At 38.5% G+C, this 19,095-nt stretch overlaps 2 protein-coding genes across 2 annotated transcripts in view; both read right to left on the bottom strand.

Annotated features, from left to right (window-relative positions):
• Positions 1-9,519, bottom strand: part of NFXL1 (nuclear transcription factor, X-box binding like 1) — a 43,305-nt gene extending 33,786 nt beyond the window's left edge. The window contains exons 1-11 of the mRNA XM_042871088.1: positions 9,360-9,519; positions 8,537-8,707; positions 8,055-8,164; positions 6,852-6,985; positions 5,382-5,560; positions 5,045-5,206; positions 4,820-4,920; positions 3,870-3,984; positions 3,425-3,549; positions 2,428-2,550; positions 1,984-2,074 (exon numbers count right to left, since the gene is read on the bottom strand). Of these exons, the coding sequence (XP_042727022.1) occupies positions 1,984-2,074; positions 2,428-2,550; positions 3,425-3,549; positions 3,870-3,984; positions 4,820-4,920; positions 5,045-5,206; positions 5,382-5,560; positions 6,852-6,985; positions 8,055-8,164; positions 8,537-8,707; positions 9,360-9,519 (1,471 nt within the window). The remainder of the gene's footprint in view (positions 1-1,983; positions 2,075-2,427; positions 2,551-3,424; positions 3,550-3,869; positions 3,985-4,819; positions 4,921-5,044; positions 5,207-5,381; positions 5,561-6,851; positions 6,986-8,054; positions 8,165-8,536; positions 8,708-9,359) is intronic.
• A 2,353-nt stretch (positions 9,520-11,872) lies between these two features.
• On the bottom strand, positions 11,873-19,095 carry CNGA1 (cyclic nucleotide gated channel subunit alpha 1). The gene is given in 8 exon segments (XM_042871913.1): positions 11,873-13,329; positions 13,767-13,873; positions 14,009-14,116; positions 14,833-14,928; positions 15,106-15,135; positions 15,500-15,596; positions 15,864-15,989; positions 19,011-19,095. Coding segments are annotated over 7 exon segments (1,965 nt in total). The 5' UTR covers positions 15,973-15,989; positions 19,011-19,095; the 3' UTR covers positions 11,873-11,911.

Genomic DNA, 19,095 nt, shown 5'->3' with positions numbered 1-19,095 from the left:
AGAATATGCATCTTAAAAAAGGGGGATTTTAGCCTACTGACCATGTTGCACTCAAACTTTAAGGAAAACAATGTTTTGCAAGCATTATGAACAGCACAAGTTTTTAAGCAATTCTGACAGACAGCTGCTGAAAAAAAAAGGTTGAAAGAACACAATCTTTATAAATGGAACTGTAATATATAATCAGCACATACAAGTAGGTGCTTTTATAAAATAAACAAGGAATCTGAGGTTATGTTGCCCTGAGTGACTAGCACGCATACCATTTACTGACGATACACTTACAACTTGTACACTGCTAAATGCCAAGTGCTTATTATCAGCAGCTATCTCTCAGAAATTCTGAGAACAGGAACCTTTTCAAGGACCTGACCTGGCAAGCTATTTCTAGGAGGTACACTATTTCCTTTAAAATCAGTGGTCACTAAGATATATTAGCTCACTGCTAACGTAATCTGGATTACAAACTGACTATAAAATATGCAGTCATAACTTTTAGGAGCAACAAAACCACTATTGAGGAGGAGGAAGAAACACACAAATATATATTTTTAAAGTCAAACTCACTGCCTCCATTAGAAATACTTCCAAACACTGTGACAATAAAGTATCACAAATTGTAATAGGCTAAAATTTGTAAGCACACAGGAGTTAATCTTCTACATCTGATACTATAATTATTTGCTTCGCTGGGTACAAATTCTCACAAAATCAACGTCATTTGTTTATTTATTAGTTAAAATACTTTAAAGTATTTATTTCTTTATAATTTCTTCTAATAAGAATGTAACTATGAGAAATCATTAATGCCACTTCTAGCCAGGTAATAAGATGCAATCAGCAACAAATACAAGCTAACTATTGAATTTAAGTTTATCCTGTTATGCAGCATTAGCTCCTTAAAGTTTTCCAACCAGGATTTTGTTCTGTTATTTAGTTACGATTTCTTCACTATGTTTTTGAGGGACCTTTCTACCCAAACCATTCTATGATGGTATCAACCAGCTCAAACTAATGCAGAAAAAAAAAAAAGTAACCTTTCTTTTTTTTTTCTGACAGCTCAAGAAGGGAAGGAACACAATTACTGGGGGGGGAAGGTGAAACAAAAAACCTACCAGCCTGTGGTAATAGATTTAATAGGATGTTAAATGGGACAACTAACATACTTACCTTTCATAATCCTCTTTAAGATTCACTACCACAAAAGCAAGATTGACTGAACAAGTTGTGAATTATTTCCTGAGGCGCTGCAATTTATAGTTCAGAATAGCAAGGTAAATTATACAGGCTATTCTGCTGCTACTTCAGCAGGGCACTAGATTCTAGAAGGAAAACTGCTGAGAAAATAGCCCCCTTTCAGTCATTCCAATTTAATCCCCTACCAAATTAATGTAAAAGCAGTTGGTCAGGATAAAAGTGGCCAGGTAATTTTGGTATTCTTCAGGATATTTTTAACCAAGGTCACTAAGTGGTGTAGTAAACTTTTTTTTTATTGATACCTTTCATATATTCAGTAACAAATTTTTATTTTCTCATCTGTAAGACACATTCAAGTTCAATCGACATTTTTTTTCTGACTACTCATATCACACATTGTATTCTAGGATTTTCAAAAATGATGAATGACCAGTATTGTCATTTTTACATGCAGCTGGACTTCATTACACATATTTAGTGACCAGAATTATTTAGGGAGAAGTCAAGCAACTCATTTTGAATTAAGCAGTTGGAAAGGGGATAGAGAATTTTCAGAGGAACACTGCTAAGTAAAACTGGCAGGCAAATATCCTGGCTGTCATTATGTAAGCCCTTAGGCTCCAACCAGCACCAAAAATCTTTCAGACACATTGCTCCCACAAAAAGCCCACATGCAAAGGGGAAGAACTCATGAAGCACCACACAGAGTCATACAAGCACTAAAATAAACCACATTTTGTTTACTATTATTGTTTATCACTACAGGCATCCTTCACCTGTTCTTACCTCTGTGGCAGCCTGAAGGACATTTGTGATTTCTGCAACCTAGTGTCCGTCCACAGACTTGATCACAAGGTGGACAGTTTCCAGGACAGCACTATTGAAACAAAATACTCTATGTAACTCCAAACTTCTGGTATAAATTTGTCCTCTTCTACTATCTTTTTTCCCTGCCCCCAATACTTCTTGAAATATTATTCATGAAATTTAGTCAAATTTCCCTCAAATTCATTTTAGAAATAGAAATGAGGATATCAATAAAGTTGTTTTTAAAAAAAAAAAAAAAAATCAAACTTAACAAAAAGCTCACATATTTTAAAGTGATCTTTTGACACTAAAAAAGCAGAAAGCTTCCAAAAAACATTAGAACATCTTAAAAGTTAATTTATAAATACATATATGTTATTATCTAAGGAATATATTTCTAACAGACTGTTTCCAGACACTTACCTTTCTTCTGCACTGGTGCTTTTGGCAATCACGAATTTTAGTACACTTTGTCTCACATAAATAAGGCTTATGACAAGGCATGCGTTTAGTGTGCTTCCCACAGCGACACTGTTTTTCAACTTCCTGGGCAGCAAGGTAGGGAAAAAGCAAGGTATTTTTAATACACAGGAACCCCACTCCAAGAAGAAGAAAGAAAAGAAGAAAAAAAAAGGAAAGGAAAGAAAACCATGCAAGAGGAGTGATAAAAAAGATATTCTACTACTAGCTGGAAAAAAAAAACATTCATGGCCAAGTAATATTACAGTGCTCTAACACAGATAGTGTATTTCATGCTCTAAGAGCAATAGCCTACGTGGGATTTTGTGTCAGTACTGCAAATGTTGTGCTCTAGATGGTACGGAAAGACTTCAGCTTTGGTCTCACCAGGATGGCCACTTCAAGAGAACCACTTGAGTATGCAGTGCAAAACATCAAGTGTAAATGCAAAATGAATTCATGCAAAGAACTACCTCACCAGCACAGTAAATTCATCTTCTCCGTACACAATTTAAGAAGTAGATGAGTGGGTTTTCTCTGACCTTCATCCCAGATATAATATACTAACTACACATACTAACACCACAGACCTGGCTGTGGTGTTCAGTCAAGAGACAATCAGATGAGAGCTTTACAGGCCAGTCCACAAAAGCTCCACAGATACTCGGGTCTGAGCAAAACATTATTTGCTTATTAACAAGAAAACACCAGTATGTAACAGCATCTTCTCTTTCATGAATGAAGAAACATTAAACAGAGCAGCAAGGAAGTTTAAAGAGCTGGGGAAAAATTGTTTTTTCAGGGTGTATTTAAGTTAGAGTAATAAGACATCTTTATCTCAGAAAAGCCACAGATTTTGTGACAGATGTCATTTCATTTTCCTCAGTAGACTCGCAGTGTTCTGAAGATAGAGTGTTTGATAACAGCAGTGTATGTGAAACAGCTACACAGCTGGACCGACCTGTCGGCATATTTCACAGGGACCTCGATGGCAGCGCTGCAAACATTTATGGATGCCACATTCTAAAGCTTTGTCACAGCTATCACCGCAGGTGGGCACATCTTCTGTGCAAGGCAACATAAACTCTACATGAAAAGAGAAGTACAAGCAAACATTAGCAGAACCAAATTTAGAAAACAACGCATTCTGCAATATGACTTCAAACACAAATTCTCTCTGTCGTTTTTGCAAAAAGCTTCCCCAGAAATAATCACACAGACGATAAAACTTCTGCCACTAAATCAAGCTTTGAAAGAATGAAGCAAAAAGGTATGTTTCAGCTTTCACAGTTGACTGTAAGAATTTTTTATGGACCTTGCACTGCTTAAGTAACCTAAACTGCTGACAGTCAAAGGCTGGATGACATTTATTTAATTTACTGGGAAAAAAAAAAAAAAAGGCTTACTTGATTTTCCACATGGACAGAACCTTTTCCCAGAACGAGGACAGTCTCCACAGGGACCAGCATGACAAACTCGTTCACATGTGTGATTACCACAAGGTAAAGCTTTTCCACACACCTGGAAAAGTCAGAGAACTCAAATGAATGCAGTGTGACAAAATGACACATCAAGATAAAGCAATCCAAGAAAGAAAAAAAAAAAAAAAAAAACTATGGGTGCCTGATATCTGGATGGAATTAAACTTCCTCAGCAATGAGGAGCTAATTGTACCAATAACTTTGTTAACAAGCCTTCTATTTGCTGAGTTTGCCAAATGAAACTGATCACCCCTGCAGCAATCCTGATTGGAAGACCACTGTACACTGAAGGTCAGTGATTCACAAAACAGCCTGAGCACACACAGGCCTGTAGTGTGGTAGGCTAGAGGCCCATGTGCTGCACACATTCCATGGCCAGAGATTAAAGCTAGCCAGTTAACAGCAACAGAGGAGCCCACAGGCAGCTCCTGCTTAGTGACAGTGACTATGCCAAGCACACGACCTTGATTTCATCTAGAAGCACAGCAAGAAGTTCTCACAGGAACATCCTCTCTGTTTGGCAGTAGCAATGATTAATAGAATTGTTTTCTTGTAACAAAATCCTGTAACAGTTTGAATGACCAAAACAGAGTAACACCTGCTACAGACAGGGTCTGCACAGCATGCTGAGAATAGATCCCAGGCGCACTAAATGCTGCATAGCTTAGGATTTCCACCATTTAAAGGGTTATAATATTAGTTATACTATTCTTTTTCTATACAGCGTTATCTCAAATAAACACCATTTTAACTGATACTTTATAGAGCCTTCATTATTATTCTCAGACAGAATTGGGTTTTATCAATCCATAATACACTGAGTAAATTTTACAAAGACATGAATGAGGAGAGGAAAGGTGTCTTCATGAACATACCTGCTCACAGTGCCACTGAGGACTTGCACAAAGCCTTTCTGCTGTCTGCCTTCCACAGATGCACCGCTGTTTACTGACACGTGGACAAGGCTGACAATCTCCTGTATGAAATCGTAAAGTTACACTGAGCATAGGAATTAGATTCTTTGTATTCAGCTTGGAAAATAGAAATATTTCTTAAAAAGTAAAACAGCTGCTTTTTTGAAGCCTCAGGAGGCGGTCTACCTGAGTGACAGGGATTCTCACAGGTATGTTGTCCACACAGCAACATTCGTCCACATGGCAGATGACATGACCACTCCTTGGCACTGCACCTTCGGGGCACTGGTTTAGCTTTCCTGCAGTGACAGGATGTTGTGACCATCTTTGGGCAAGGTGGACAGGGACCTAAGCCCAGCAAAGAAAAGAAAAAAAATCATTAACAGCTATTCAGCAAACGCATCCTTAATTAACACCTATTTTATTCTGAGAATTTTAAATACAGTTGGCTTCAATTTAAAGTAAAATTATGCAACAACTACATAAATAGAGGTCAAATAATCAAGAGACACAACAAATTTACCTGGATGACAAAGTAGCAAACATTTATGCCCACAAGGAGGTTTGAATTCCTTCTCACATATTTGACCACAGGAATGAGGTACCAGCCATGGGTCCACTGTTGGATTCTCTACTTTTCCACAGTAACAGTAATATTTATTGGGAGTTTCAGACCGTTTGTATTCAAACCTACATTTTGGGCTTTGAGAAGGGAAAGCGGGCGGGAAAAGGAAAAGCATTCGTTTTAATTATTTCAGTTTCCCAAGTTTGTTAACAGCCTACCAATTAAGATTCTCACAACTAGTATAACCAAAAAAACTGTATCTATAATAAACAGTAAAGGTCTTGCTATACATATATCTGTCAGCCTTGATGGTGTCAGATATTAAAAAAATGCAGAATTCCTAAAGATTGGTAGGTATGAAAGGCCTGGAGTTTGTCAGTTCCACAGGGCCTAAGCACTTTCCAGTGTGAACCACTGATAAGGGAGGCAATGCAAAAGGAACAAAGCAGCTACCAGGGAAAGACAACAGACAAGCAGCTCCTCCTCAGACAAGAGCAGAGTCCTTGAATGGACTTTGTCATTACCATCGCCAAAGAAAGTCTCAATTTGCCCACATATGCCATTTCTCTGAAGTGACTTCATTGATTTTACTTAACATTTAAGCACACAATAAATGTCACCTGCCTTGAAATTTTTAAATGTACTGTTTTTAAGCACAGTGTTTATAGAACTAATCTGTAACAAAGCAGGCATTGTTAACTTGTACAGAACTTGAGACACTGCCAGCCAATAACTCTATACCTTATTTCCTAAGCAAACCAGCTTGTCTGAGATTCTACACTAGAGTTTTTGAATCCACCAGGCACTTTCAATCAAATTTGACAGAGGATTCTATTTTAGAGAGATTACATATACCCACATAAAAGCAGGTGGGAAAATTATGGTACAAAACAAACGTACAGAGAAACCTTAACAGTCAGAGACAAAGCGCCAAAAAAAGTCAGGTTCATTATTTATGTCCCCATAGTATTACCACCTCTACACAATCTCATGTAAAATTCACGACTGACTTGAGTTACAAATGGACTTGAAAATCATAATAAGTAAAAGAAAAGTTATACACCTTCCTGCTTTAGAACTCATTTTTTAAAATTTTAAATTTCATTTGCCAATTTTAAGAGACACAGATAAATAAGTAAGACCATTTAAAAATAATTATCAAAAGCTGACACAATGGATCATTTGCTTTTTTACAGATTAGAAAGAATTTGATACAGCAAAATATTTTTTAATCTCACTGAAATATTATCAACGCACATTAGCAAATACTTGAAAAGAATTCAGAAAAATAATACAGAAGCAAGTCTTCTAAACTTCTTCATGTATGTGTTTGCATGCCACTTATGGGTACCAATCCTTCCTAAAGCAACTCCAGTGCACACGTTTCACAACAAAAGTATCTATGTAAATGTACTATGAAGAACTCACCATGGCCATGGATAATCCTTCTTCCCAAAATCATCATCTGTCAAGGGAGACGACACAAGGAAAAGACTGTCCTTGGCCCACTTTTGGATACACACCAGGTGAAATATACAGAAGCATCCACAACAGCTCCAGACCTAAAAAGTAGATATGTGCCACTTTTTTTTTTTTTAATGAGTATTTTTTTCCCCATTTCAACTGATGAAAATTCACATCAAAAGAAAAACAATCTTGCTATTTTCCCATTTAAAAAAAAAAAAAGATTCCCAAAGGTAAATTATACCTGTTGTTATCTCAGATTAATAGAGAAAGTTTTGTTGCTACAGATTCACATCTCTATTATTATTGCTGTTTTCACCAAAGCTTATGGAGCCCATGTAGCCATAGAAATACTGAGTTAAGCATGCTTTTGGAGGTGATACAGTGCTACCTCTTGCCCAAAATGCAATTACAGCCACCTTAACAGTTGCCTAACTTTAAGTTCTGGGGGGCCCCGTAAAGATGGAGTCTCCAGTCACCTTGGGCAACCTATCAAAGGTAGCACTACCTTTCCTGCATCTAGTTTGCACCTTTCAAACCTCAGATTGTGCCACTGCCCTTTATTACACCGTCTGTCACCACAGAGAGGACTGGCTTTAGTTTTCTTCACAGCTTCTAAGTGGCCAGAGCCTGTAATCAAATCATTCCTTTGCATCCTGTCTGCCAGACTAAACAAGCCCAACTATCACATACCCTCGGTCTCTAAACATTTTGGTAGAAGTGACAAGAAGCTTTCCCTATTCAAGTTTCAACAGTTACCTAAAAACATTGAGAAAAGGATTTTTTTTTCAGAAGAATGGCTTACTATATGGTCTTATTTTCAAAGAGCTAAAGAAGTATAATGCAAAAGCAGCAGCAAACACTTAAGAGAGCTGACTTTGATAGTATTTTCTCTCCATCACTCTGTGGCTTCAGCGCACTCCTCACTGCTAGTTCTGGAGGGAATTACTATTTTGCTTAGAATATCAACCTGCTGCTGAAAATAAATTCAAGTTATAAAAATGCAGTTTCATGCCTTTGGAATCTTTTGCATGATGTGTTAAATTGGCAGCTTAGAATGAATGAAATTTTCAGCAAAAGATAAGCAGCAGAAATTTCTTCATCTTTTTAAAGATGTATGATATTGCTACAATTAAAATACTTGAAAGCATACTGTAAAGTACTTACAGCTTGGTTCCTTTTAACTGAAGCAATGCAGATCAGACATGTCATGGCCCCTGACTGAAAAGCTTCATTCATGTACTGTCTTGTACGTTCCAGTTCACTTGCATCTCCATCTTTAACGTACAAAAATTTTTAAAGCAATTTTTAAAATTACGTTTGATCTGCTATTCTGTACATGTTGAGAGTGTTGTAAGAAGTATTTTTTTTTCCTCTGAACAGAGGCCAGTTATATTAATAAAAAACCACATTATTACAAGTACTTAAGAAAACTGCAAAACTGTACCACTGGTTCCGCTGAACAAGGCAAGAGGCACAGCAAGTATGCACTGCTGGGAACAAGTACTCTCAATACATCAGAAAGAAAGAAGTACATCAGAAAAACTGTTTTCCCTCCAATTGTGCAAAAAGTCTAAGTTATAACCAATAATATCATCCCTTCTACGCTTTCCTATTTAAATAAAAGTCAATATACAATAAAAGTTTACCGGTTTGATTGGTGTAAATGGTGAATGTTTTTGCCAAAATCTTCCCTTGTTTTATTTCAGCATCTTCATCATCATCTTCTGATGAAGAACTAAACTGCTCCTCAGCCAGCTTTCTTGCTGCAGCCTGATTCGCTTTCTTAATTTCATCAAATTTCTTCTGTGAAGATAATTCTATTCAAAAGAAACGATTGTCGTGATCTTAATCATCATTAATCGTTACACCACATTCAGTCCTTCGCCCTTACGACCATTTTCTACTTAGCAAGTTTGTTTATCTTACGTTTCTGAGGATGCTATTTTGTTACACTCCCAATACCACACAGGAAAACATACACTACTTCCCCTCCTTCGCTGGGCATTATTCATAAAATCCACAACAGGAATTACTGTCTGTCGATTACCTGTGGCCTTCAGAGGTCCTAAAGCAGCTGCTGTTTCCCACACGGGACTACACGCCCATCCTACCGCCCGATCCCTGCCCGCCGCCGCGCAGAGTCCCCACCGCGCTCCCCATCAGCTGCTAACCACCCCGCAGCCATTCCTGAGGTTCACCGCACCGCTCGAACGGCACCGACTGCTGCGGACACCTCGGCTCAGCTCCGGGTCACTGCGCACACACGGGGATCCCGAAGAGGGAGAAGGGACCCGCGATGTCCCCGCCGAGCCCCGGCTCGCTTCACCGGCAGCGTGGCCGGGGCCGCGCTCGCCGCCACACGGGTCCTCCTCGCTCTTCCAAGTCCCCGGCCGCGTTCTGGGGTCTTCCCGAGGCAGGGCCGGGCTGCTGGGCCCCGCCGCAGCGCTGAGGGGAAGCAGGGGCACTCACCGCAGGTCCCCTCGCCGCCGCTCGCCGCTGCCCGAACGCACGCACCGCCGCGGCCGACAGCGGCAGGAGGCCGGGCGGCCGCCCCGGTACGGCCGGAGAGCCCATCCCCGAGCCTGGCGCGACCCCGGCCCCGGCCACCCTGCCGCCAGGCCGCCTCCATCCCTCCCCGCCAGCCGGAGAAGGGCCGCACGCCTCACGGCCCGGCGCCTCCTGGCCGCAGCCGCCCCGAGGCGAGCTCTCCGCCCTCCCCGCCGGCTCGGCCCCTCCGCACGGAAGCGGCAGGCGGAGGTCTGACTACAGCTCCCAGGGTTCCTCGCTCGGCACCGAGGCGAGAAGCGGCGGGACGGGGCCGAGCGGCGGCCCGGAGGACTACAGCACCCAGCGTGCACCGCCGTGCGGCCTCCGGGCTCCTTTGCGCAGCGCGGAGGTGCTGCCGGCTGGGGGGCAGCTATGGTGCCTGGGGTACGCGGGGCATTCGCGTGCTGGCTCCGTGAGCTCTGTTTTTATGGGTTTCTTCCAACAAACACATATTGATGGCAGTTAATAAAAGGTTTCATAATAAAATTTCATAAAAGATCATAAAGAGCCTGAAAATGCTAAATAAGCTGCTACCGGTCAATCATGGTTTCATTTGTTTTGAAATGTTAGTGATAGGAAAGTGGCAGCTAGCGGCTACAACTCGTCACTGAAAGATCCAAGAGAGACAACGTGCACAGTAGCCCTCTGTCTTTATTAAGACTCTGTATAATATTAGTAATTCCATAACATTTCTCTAATACAAGACCTTAAACTCTTCAACAAAGATGAAAAGTGCTTCTTAAGTGCCTAGTAAGCAATGACACAGGCCCTGTATGATGCTGCTGCCATGTGGACTGTGAGTTACAACAAGAATTCTGGTTGCAAAGTCCAACATTCATAATGCAGAAAATGCCACTTCTTGTTTGCATTGATAGGTTTGAATTAAATGCATATCCTTTTGCCTCACCAACACATTTTCCCATGTCACGTGTTGTTCGAAGCACAGGATCAAGGGTGAATGAACAGCCATCTCATATAAATATTCCATATAAAATCTACGTGTTTATTACTTCATGACATTTAATTCTCACTGTGAAATCAGTTGTTCATAGGTTTCTCCCATTCTAGAATCTCGTCAGCATTAAAAAATAAAAATAAATGAATACACTTTGCTCAAACAAAAGATCCAATATGTAGCATTTCCATCTTACTAAAGAACAGAACAAAATAGAAATATAGATACATTATCAAGTGATAACAGTTTTTACACATGTACTGTTTAAGACTGGAAGTCCAATTGCCCAAGACATTAAAAATACTCTAACTACAGAATTATGTATTCTCTCCGTGCACTCCCTTTCTTCACTCACAGTCACTAAATTAGTCCAACGTTAAGTGACTATGGAAAAAAATATATTGAAAATACCTAGGCAAGTCTGAGACCACAACTAATAAAAACAATTTTTCCAGTGAGAAAAAGACAAATTAAGGAAAAGCCACGGAGACGATGATTTTTAAATGGGTTGAAAACTTACCAGACTTAAACCTGTGAATTTAACTATATTAGTAGTAAGAACAGAAGAAAGAAATACCCAGACAATTTAAGGGAAAAAAAGAAAAAGTATTTGCCCCAGAAGTAGCTACAGAAGATGCTGCAGGGACAGTCAGGCCTCCTTCCAGCGTCTCTTCCTTTTGCACTCTGCTGGTATCCATAGCTGTTACTTTAGCGACATAAAGATTTTTAAGCAGTTATATTTGAGGAGGAGTAGTCCATGCTCAGCACCCATGTGTTTGCACAGAGCAGAGCATTCTTCAGTATCTGCTACCACTGTGGAAAGAATAGCTACTTTTTCAGCCATCTATACTTCTCATACAGATACATAGAAAAGGCCAGATTTTCTCCCCTCCATACTCCAGCCTTTTCCTGTAATATTCCTAAAAAAAAAACCACCATTTTAAAACTGCCCATTCTTACTTCAAGGAATCAGCTGAGGTGGACCCAATGAAGTCATAATATTTTCCAGATCCTACAACCTTCAATGCTCACATCTGCATTGTAGATATACCTAATTTTTTAGGAACAAAAATATGTAATAATATCCCATATTTAATTAATTGTACTTTAATCAGCAGATATTAAAATGTGTTTGTTTATACACAAATTATTATCACGATTCATGCGTATATTCACTTAAGATAATTAATACAGTTACCAAACTTTTTTTTATCTTTCCATAAGAAGACATGAAGAAATGATTTTAAAGCAGTCAGGAAAACCTTCAGTATTCCTACACAAGTAGAATGCATTAGGCGTACAAAGGTGTAACATAAAGAGTGAGATTTTATGTCCCATCCTCATTCTTGATTCTTCTTTCCTTCCTAAAGATGTCAAATACGTGTTGTTTTTAGGGAATTGGTGATATTACCTCAATGGATAATTTTTTGTAAGTAATTGTTGGGTCATACAAGCCTAGAGAAGAATGTATTCAGTCAGAAAGACTGGACCTTCAGTCCTATTGCCAATCGCTAGGTTTTTATTCTGTTTTTGTCACTCCAGGTTTATCTGTGGATGGATCTGCTTCTTCAAAGTCTAAGAATTCTTGCTCTATCACTGGCTTCAGTATTTTCTCGATTTGTGTAAGTCTTTTTTTCAGTTTCTGTTGTGCAGCATCATACTCAGCTAGCAACCTGGCAAACTTTGTTTGTAATCTGTCCATTGTTCCTTCCATATAAGCAACCTTCTCTTCCAGGTCTTTAGGATCACTTCCTAAATTTGCAGCTTCAATGTCCAGCAATCCATCTTTCATGAGGATTTGTTTACCTTTTTCTTCCAGCATTGCCTTTGCATCAGGATACTCTGTTAAAGCCTCCATGAGATCATCTTTAGACAGACAGAATAAGTCTGAGTATCCGATACTTCTAATATTGGCTGTTCTTCGATTGCCAGCTTTGCTACCTTTGATATTAAGAATGCTGATTTCTCCAAAATAGCTGCCATCACTTAGGACTACGAATTGTGTCACTCCATCATCAGCGACTACTGCAAGCTTGCCTTCTTTGATAATGTACATTTCTCGTCCAATATCTCCTTTTCTGCAAATATAGTCTCCAGGACTGTATACTTGGGGCTGGAGTTTCAAAACAAGTTCAACCAACAAACCGGCTTCACAGTCTGCAAAAATCCTAACTTTTTTTAATGTTTCCAAGTGAACATTGATTGCAATCTCTGCTCTTAGTTTGTCTGGCAGATACTTCAAGACTTCCCTTTCATCCACAGCTTTTTTGTTTGTCCAGAGATAGTCAAACCACTTTATAACTCTTTTTTCCATGTCTTTACTTACATTCCGAAAGTGCATATACTGCTTGATAGCATCGATCTTTGCTTGAAATTCTGCCCTGGCAGCATTCATGTTGGAGATCATAGAGCCGACGTTACCAACGATGGTAGCAAAAATCAATACTCCCACCAAGAAGTCAACAACCACAAAGAAATACTCAGAATCTTGTACAGGAGGGGGTGTTTCACCAATAGTAGTCAGGGTCAGAGTGGACCAGTAGAGGCTATAGACATACTTTCTGGTCAAACGGGCAAATTCAGGATGAGAGGTGTTGGGGTAGACCCACGTGTCAGCCCCAAATCCAATGGCTTTTGAGATCGAGTAATACACACAGGCATTCCAGTGAATAATAATCACAATGTACATGACAAGGTTAGAGATCCTGAAGATATTTGGGTAGTTTGTCCTTGTTTCTGTTCGCTGGAAAAATTCAAACATCCGAGCTACTCTGAGCAGTCGGTTTATTCTCAATTCTGGGTAATTCAGCCCTAACTTAAAGTATAAGAGGTCAGTTGGTATGATTGACAGAAAATCTAATTTGAATTGCAGGGAGCTCTTATATTTCTCTTTAAGCTTTTGTTCTTCTTTCACTAGAAGACCTTGTTCCAGGTAACCTAAAATCAAGTTGCATGTAAGTATTAGATTTTTTCATTTTCAACTTTTTGTATTTAGTGTCAAACCAAATGTAAGTTGAAAGACACGTTGTGTGCAACTTCCAGATCATGCATGACTTTTTTTTTTTTTTTTTTTTAAAGCAATTTCTCGTGTGTTCAAGCATTCAACTTAGGACCATATGGTTCAGCTTAAGCTAAAGTGTACAGCTTTGAAAAGAATACACTTCTAGTTCTGACTGTTTTCCTTTCACTGACGAACATTTGGGGGGGAGAAAAAAAAACAACAACAACAAAACAGGCCATAGGAAGTTTAATGGAGGGAAGGAGTTAGAGCCTCAGACTTTCTGTGCCATATTAGAGGTATCTAGTTCTGGGTGTAGTATAAGACTTTAAAATGAACATACTAATAGAAAGAATGATTTATCAAGTATACATACCTGTTCTTGTCCGTACAAACATGTCAGCAATATAGATGATATCAGAAACATAATCAACAATAAACCATACAGGTAAGTAGTCATTCTGAAGCTCATCAAAACAGGCTCTGAATAGGAAAGGAAAAAGTAAGTTACCATGAAAAGAAAATGAAATACTTGCATGAAATGAATGAATGAAGTGAATTTCCTACCAGGCATATGTATTACAGTTTGTCTGAAGTTTTATTAAAGGACTACCTCACCTAGCAATAATCATTGTCCAGTTGTACATGACAGGCATTGTGATGCAGAACAACCAGTTGTAATACATATTTCCTGCTGGATCAATGATGAAAATATCTTTCTTCTTCCTGAGTGATAGGTAGAGAAAAAGGGCAATGAGAAGAGACTGAAAATATATGCAATAAATTCTGAGGAACAAAGAATTCCAGAAAATATTAACGATAAATAAAAGGTCTTTATTGAAGCTAAGCTTCCTTGAATGAATGCAATAAAACAATTGTGTGAATATGCATGTTATATGAGACAAACTATACCTTCCTCACTGTGAAACATCTAGTTCTGAGCAAGATGAATTATCAGCACGATTTATATACAGAAACCAAAGAACATGAAAACAAACAAAACACTTTTCTCTTCATTGGTCAAGAAATGATGATTTTTCCAAGCATAATAAAAAGAAGAAAAAGCAAGAACTTCTAAGTCACATAAAAATTTACTTGTTTATAGGTGACACTGACATGCAGAAGACCTTCCCTTAGACCTTCCTTTGCTGCAGAGCATTATCCAAAATATATTAGATAATCACAATCCACACAAAATCTTTTGTATTTTTTTTTTTAATGTCTTATTTTTTCCATGCAGCATTTATGATCTCATTCTACTCTCTACATAGAAAAATAAATCAGAACAATTCTGTTCTAGGAGAACAACATCATTCCATGCACCAGTTCACTTGAGAGTAAGCATCTTGTTTATACCACACTCATCAATGCATTTTTCTAGTTGTACTTAAAAAGTGATTTTATCAAATTAACATAGCAAGACCTAAATGAAAAATACTTACTCTTCATCCTTTTCTTTCTTCTTATCTTTATTTTTGTGTTTTTCCTTTTTTTCCTTGTTCTTTTGTCTTTCTCCATCCTTTTTATGTTCTGACTTGCTACAAAATAGATTTATGTTTGCAGTTATTGCGGATTGAGCTAAAGCATGTTTGGAAAATTAAACGCTTTAGAAATAGTAGCAGACACCACTGGTAGCAAAAATCAGTGCTCCAATCAAGAAGTTAACAAGCACAAAGAAACACTCAAAAGCCCTTAAAGTAGATTTTCTGTCTTACCTCTTCTTTTCTTTTTTCTTTTTCTTCTCTCTTAAGAAAAAGAAAATACAGCAGTTACTGTTTCCTCATTTAATTATTAGAATCATCTGAGTTTGTTAAGGATAAAGAAATATGCTTAGCTGCTTGGTCTTGAAAATTTGTTTTTCTTATTGCATTAATACAGAACTACTTATACTCATAATTAATAGATAAAATAGCAATAGCTTTGGTATTGGGAGTGATCTTAATATTTGATGTCTGTGAAATTCAAATGCACACGCAATCTCTTTTGGGATTACTTGCACAACATAACTGCTTGTAAGGAAACTATTAGGTACAGATTATTCCTTTTCATGGCTGCTTAAGCAATCAGTAAAGCAGCACTATCACTATTTGAGATTGCAAAGGTACTTACTCGTCTTTATTGCTATTGTTGTTAGCATTGTATTGTGCAAATGCACCGGGTAGATACCATTTCCTAGGGAACATCAAAACAACAGTTATGTGTTATACTGCTGAAATAAAAAAAAATTCCTCTACATTGTCACAAGCTATTTGTCACAATTTTAATCACAGACTAAGTAATCTATGCAAATACTTACTATATATACATATATATATATATATACATCACATCATTATAAAATCAATTTATTAATAGAGGAAGAAGAAAATCAGATGAAGGCAAGTTATCTATGCTTAATTATTCCCAAAATATTAAATAATAGAAAAATAAACTAAACACACAAGAATGGAATGGAATGAAGCAAATCTGGCACACCTGTTTTCCCCTTTCTCTGTCAGTCCAGGATCCTCACTGGTGTCTTGCACCACCACGCTGGGAATGATTGCATGGGAGTGATGGGTCTCAATAACTCCTACCTTCATGGTGAAAATTGTCTTAGCTTGGGTAAGAGAGGAAGATTAATTTCAGAAAGTATCACAACTAGCAGAACACACCTTTATTTTTTTTTTCCCTCTAAAGATGAGTCTCTTATTTCCTTGCTTCCCCCCAAATTCCCAGCAGTTTTTCCAGTTTCCTCTCTCACATGACATTCCCTCCAGATAAAAATGGTGCTGTGGGTGCTACAGTGTGCTGAATGATCAGGCAACTGAAAAAATAGGAAATGTTTTTGAAGCCTTTTTTGCTATTACATGTGGTTTTGAACCAAAGACTCAAAAGTTTTTTCATGGAGATGGATAAATAGATTCATGAACAGGTGACATCCTGAATCCTCAGTATGTTTGACATCTGAAAGTTACGATCTGATGGCAGCAAGAATAGCTGCTGTAACTCTGTATTTGAAGACTGCTGTAGAGTTCTCATTACTTGCGTAGCACATAGGATAAGCACATCTGCTGGAAGCTATTTATGCCTGACTTGTTCATTTCAATATATTAAAAAAAAAAAAAAAAAAAAAAAAAAAAAAAAAAAAGCTGTAGGGTGCATAATTAATATATTGTATCCTGTACTGCATAAACTAATCACTGAAGTAACTAACTTCTGCTGCCTCTTTGCCTCTTTCTACCATTATTCTTATGATTTTGTCACTTATATCTTCATATCAATAGCACTGCTAATTGTTGGAGCATCACTGCTGCCTACAAGTGATCTGGTCTTGAAAGGGCTTTTTAGTTGGGATTTCAAAATAGATGCTATCCACTGCAATATCAATATCCTTCTGTATATGACATCAGACTGTAGAGATGCCTGTAAGCCACAAACTGAGAAATAAGTGCTGTTCCACTGGTAAATGAAGTAAAGTGCCATGGAATAAGCCAGTCTTAAAGTAATTCCGTTCTGTAGTGAAGTACACAGCAAAAGAGAATAAGGGTGCTACAGCTGCAACAGTACTGCCAGACTTACCTGACTTGATTAGCCAATGAAACTAAAAAATATTCCTGTACAAGAAATAGGGGAGGAAACCCATGTTTCAAGCAGCTGACAGACATGAATAACACGTGTAAGAAATGATACAGAAACATACATAACTCTACAAAACAGAAAGATGAAAATTGAAGGCTAACATCTGTTCTTTCAAGAATAGTCCTAAATACTGTCTAGCATTGCTTATCAATCTTTAAACGCTCAACAGCAAGCATCAGGTCTGAAGTATCACAGGAAAACACATAGCAAACATTAGGTCAGATTCATTAGCACCCTAAAAGCTGTAACAGAGTCTTCACTGACTAGCACCAAGGATAGATAGTACTTGAGTGTGTGGAGACTGAAAGTAAACCAGGTTAAATTAAGCAGCTTTGTATCTGCTTACAGCTGCTACAGGTGCTAGGATCTGCTAATGCTGGCACACAAAGCCCCACCCTGGTTTGACCTATATCCTCCACAGAACTCACAGAAAATGGTGTAAAATAAAGCTGTGTCCAACCACTTCCAATCACTTGGCATGAAACAACTGCAAAAATGCTCATCTCAAGGCAAATCATGCCTGTCAGTGTACTCTAAATCAGTCCACATTAACACTCGCAGTAACAGCTTTTCTAGGAACCTGGTTTTCATGTTTATCTTTGCAGAAGAATGACAGCAAAATAGACATCCTAGACTCTGTGATATGGAGACGTATTAATTTGCCCATAAGATAGAAATTAGACAGTGAGAAGTGTGGTGAAACAGGACATGTAGAAAAACCACACCTATCCAGAATACATAGCCTGGAGTTTGGGCAAAGTCTATGTCCTGCCGTTTCCCCTCTTCTTCAGGTGAATAGGAATTTCAATGCATTTTTTTTGCAAATAAACCAATTCCTCTGACTCCATTAGTGTCTAACCAAAAAAAGAAGAACTGTAGGGTGCTTTGTGTTCTGAGAAAGCAGAATTTGCTGGGACTGAAGAGCAGCTTTTGGGGGCAGGACCAGAGATTTCATATTTCTGAGGCACAGAAAGAATTTATTGGGCATTAAGTATGCTTCAAAACTATCTACACATAGAAACTGGAAGCATTTACTATCCTGTAGTCCCAAAGAATTAAATCCAAATCTCAGCTCAGGTGATTGCTGCCTTAAGTTGTCTCCCTTCTCACACAGTCAAGGACAAATGGCACAAGAATATCTTCAAATTCCATTAGCTCCAGCACACACTGCTTGGAACCTTGGAACTGTTGAGTCTAAAGCTCAGAAATAATAATGCAGCGTGTGCCCCATGCCAACTGAACAGACACAACAGTTTCTCCTGGTCTGGGGACTGTAGTCACTTTGTTACAGCATTTGTATCACAAAACCTGGCATTAAGAGCAGCAGAACATTCTCTGTTAAGCCCACTGGGCCCAAGATCTCCCTTAAGGCATTTCTGATTGCCTTACAGAGCTTTTTCATGCAAAATATTTCAGGCTGCCTTTGCTACGTTGTATCACCACCGCGCTTCCTTTTCTGTGGTTGCACATTGTTTCTTCAACTGGTACATTGTCACATCTTGTTACCCTGATGGTAAGTCAATGCCGCATTGTAGTATTCAGGCGTAAAGTTTGAAAGTAACACAGATAAGCGCTTCCTTTGCAAGTATTTTAGGTTTCTTGTTGCTTTTTTTTTTTTTCTTCCTGTATCACCAACAGTTCGCCTTCACTCCCTTGAATTTCTAAACGCGACTACTACATCAAACCACTGCATTGTCAAATCTTATGAACTAAAAATTAAATATGTAATTCCTATGTGTCAAAATCTTCAGGGCTGCAAGAAAATGAAGGCAGCATTATCCTACAGGACTGCAGAGAATGGAAGATTAACTTCCACCTCTCCTGCTTTCTTATTTTACCCATTTCTCACCTTGTCATTGATCCACTGCATTCCAAGCCACAAAAAAAATCATCATCAGCTTTAAAACATGAAGTCTATCAAAACATAAATCTGCACTAACATGCAAAAAGTGTCCCTAGCAGTTCTGTAGCAAAAGCTTTCATCAGTGTGCACACTTACCTTGGCAATGTAATCTGCTGCTTCTTGTAGCAATTCCACTCCTCTAAATGAGCCACGTTTCCTTACTACATAAGTGTAACCACCG

This window comes from Lagopus leucura, unplaced genomic scaffold (genome assembly GCF_019238085.1).
Source record: "Lagopus leucura isolate 7727_CA_CO unplaced genomic scaffold, USGS_WTPT01 Super-Scaffold_100004, whole genome shotgun sequence".
In the NCBI taxonomy this organism is placed as follows: domain Eukaryota; kingdom Metazoa; phylum Chordata; class Aves; order Galliformes; family Phasianidae; genus Lagopus; species Lagopus leucura.
This window is presented reverse-complemented; position numbering and strand designations above follow the sequence as displayed.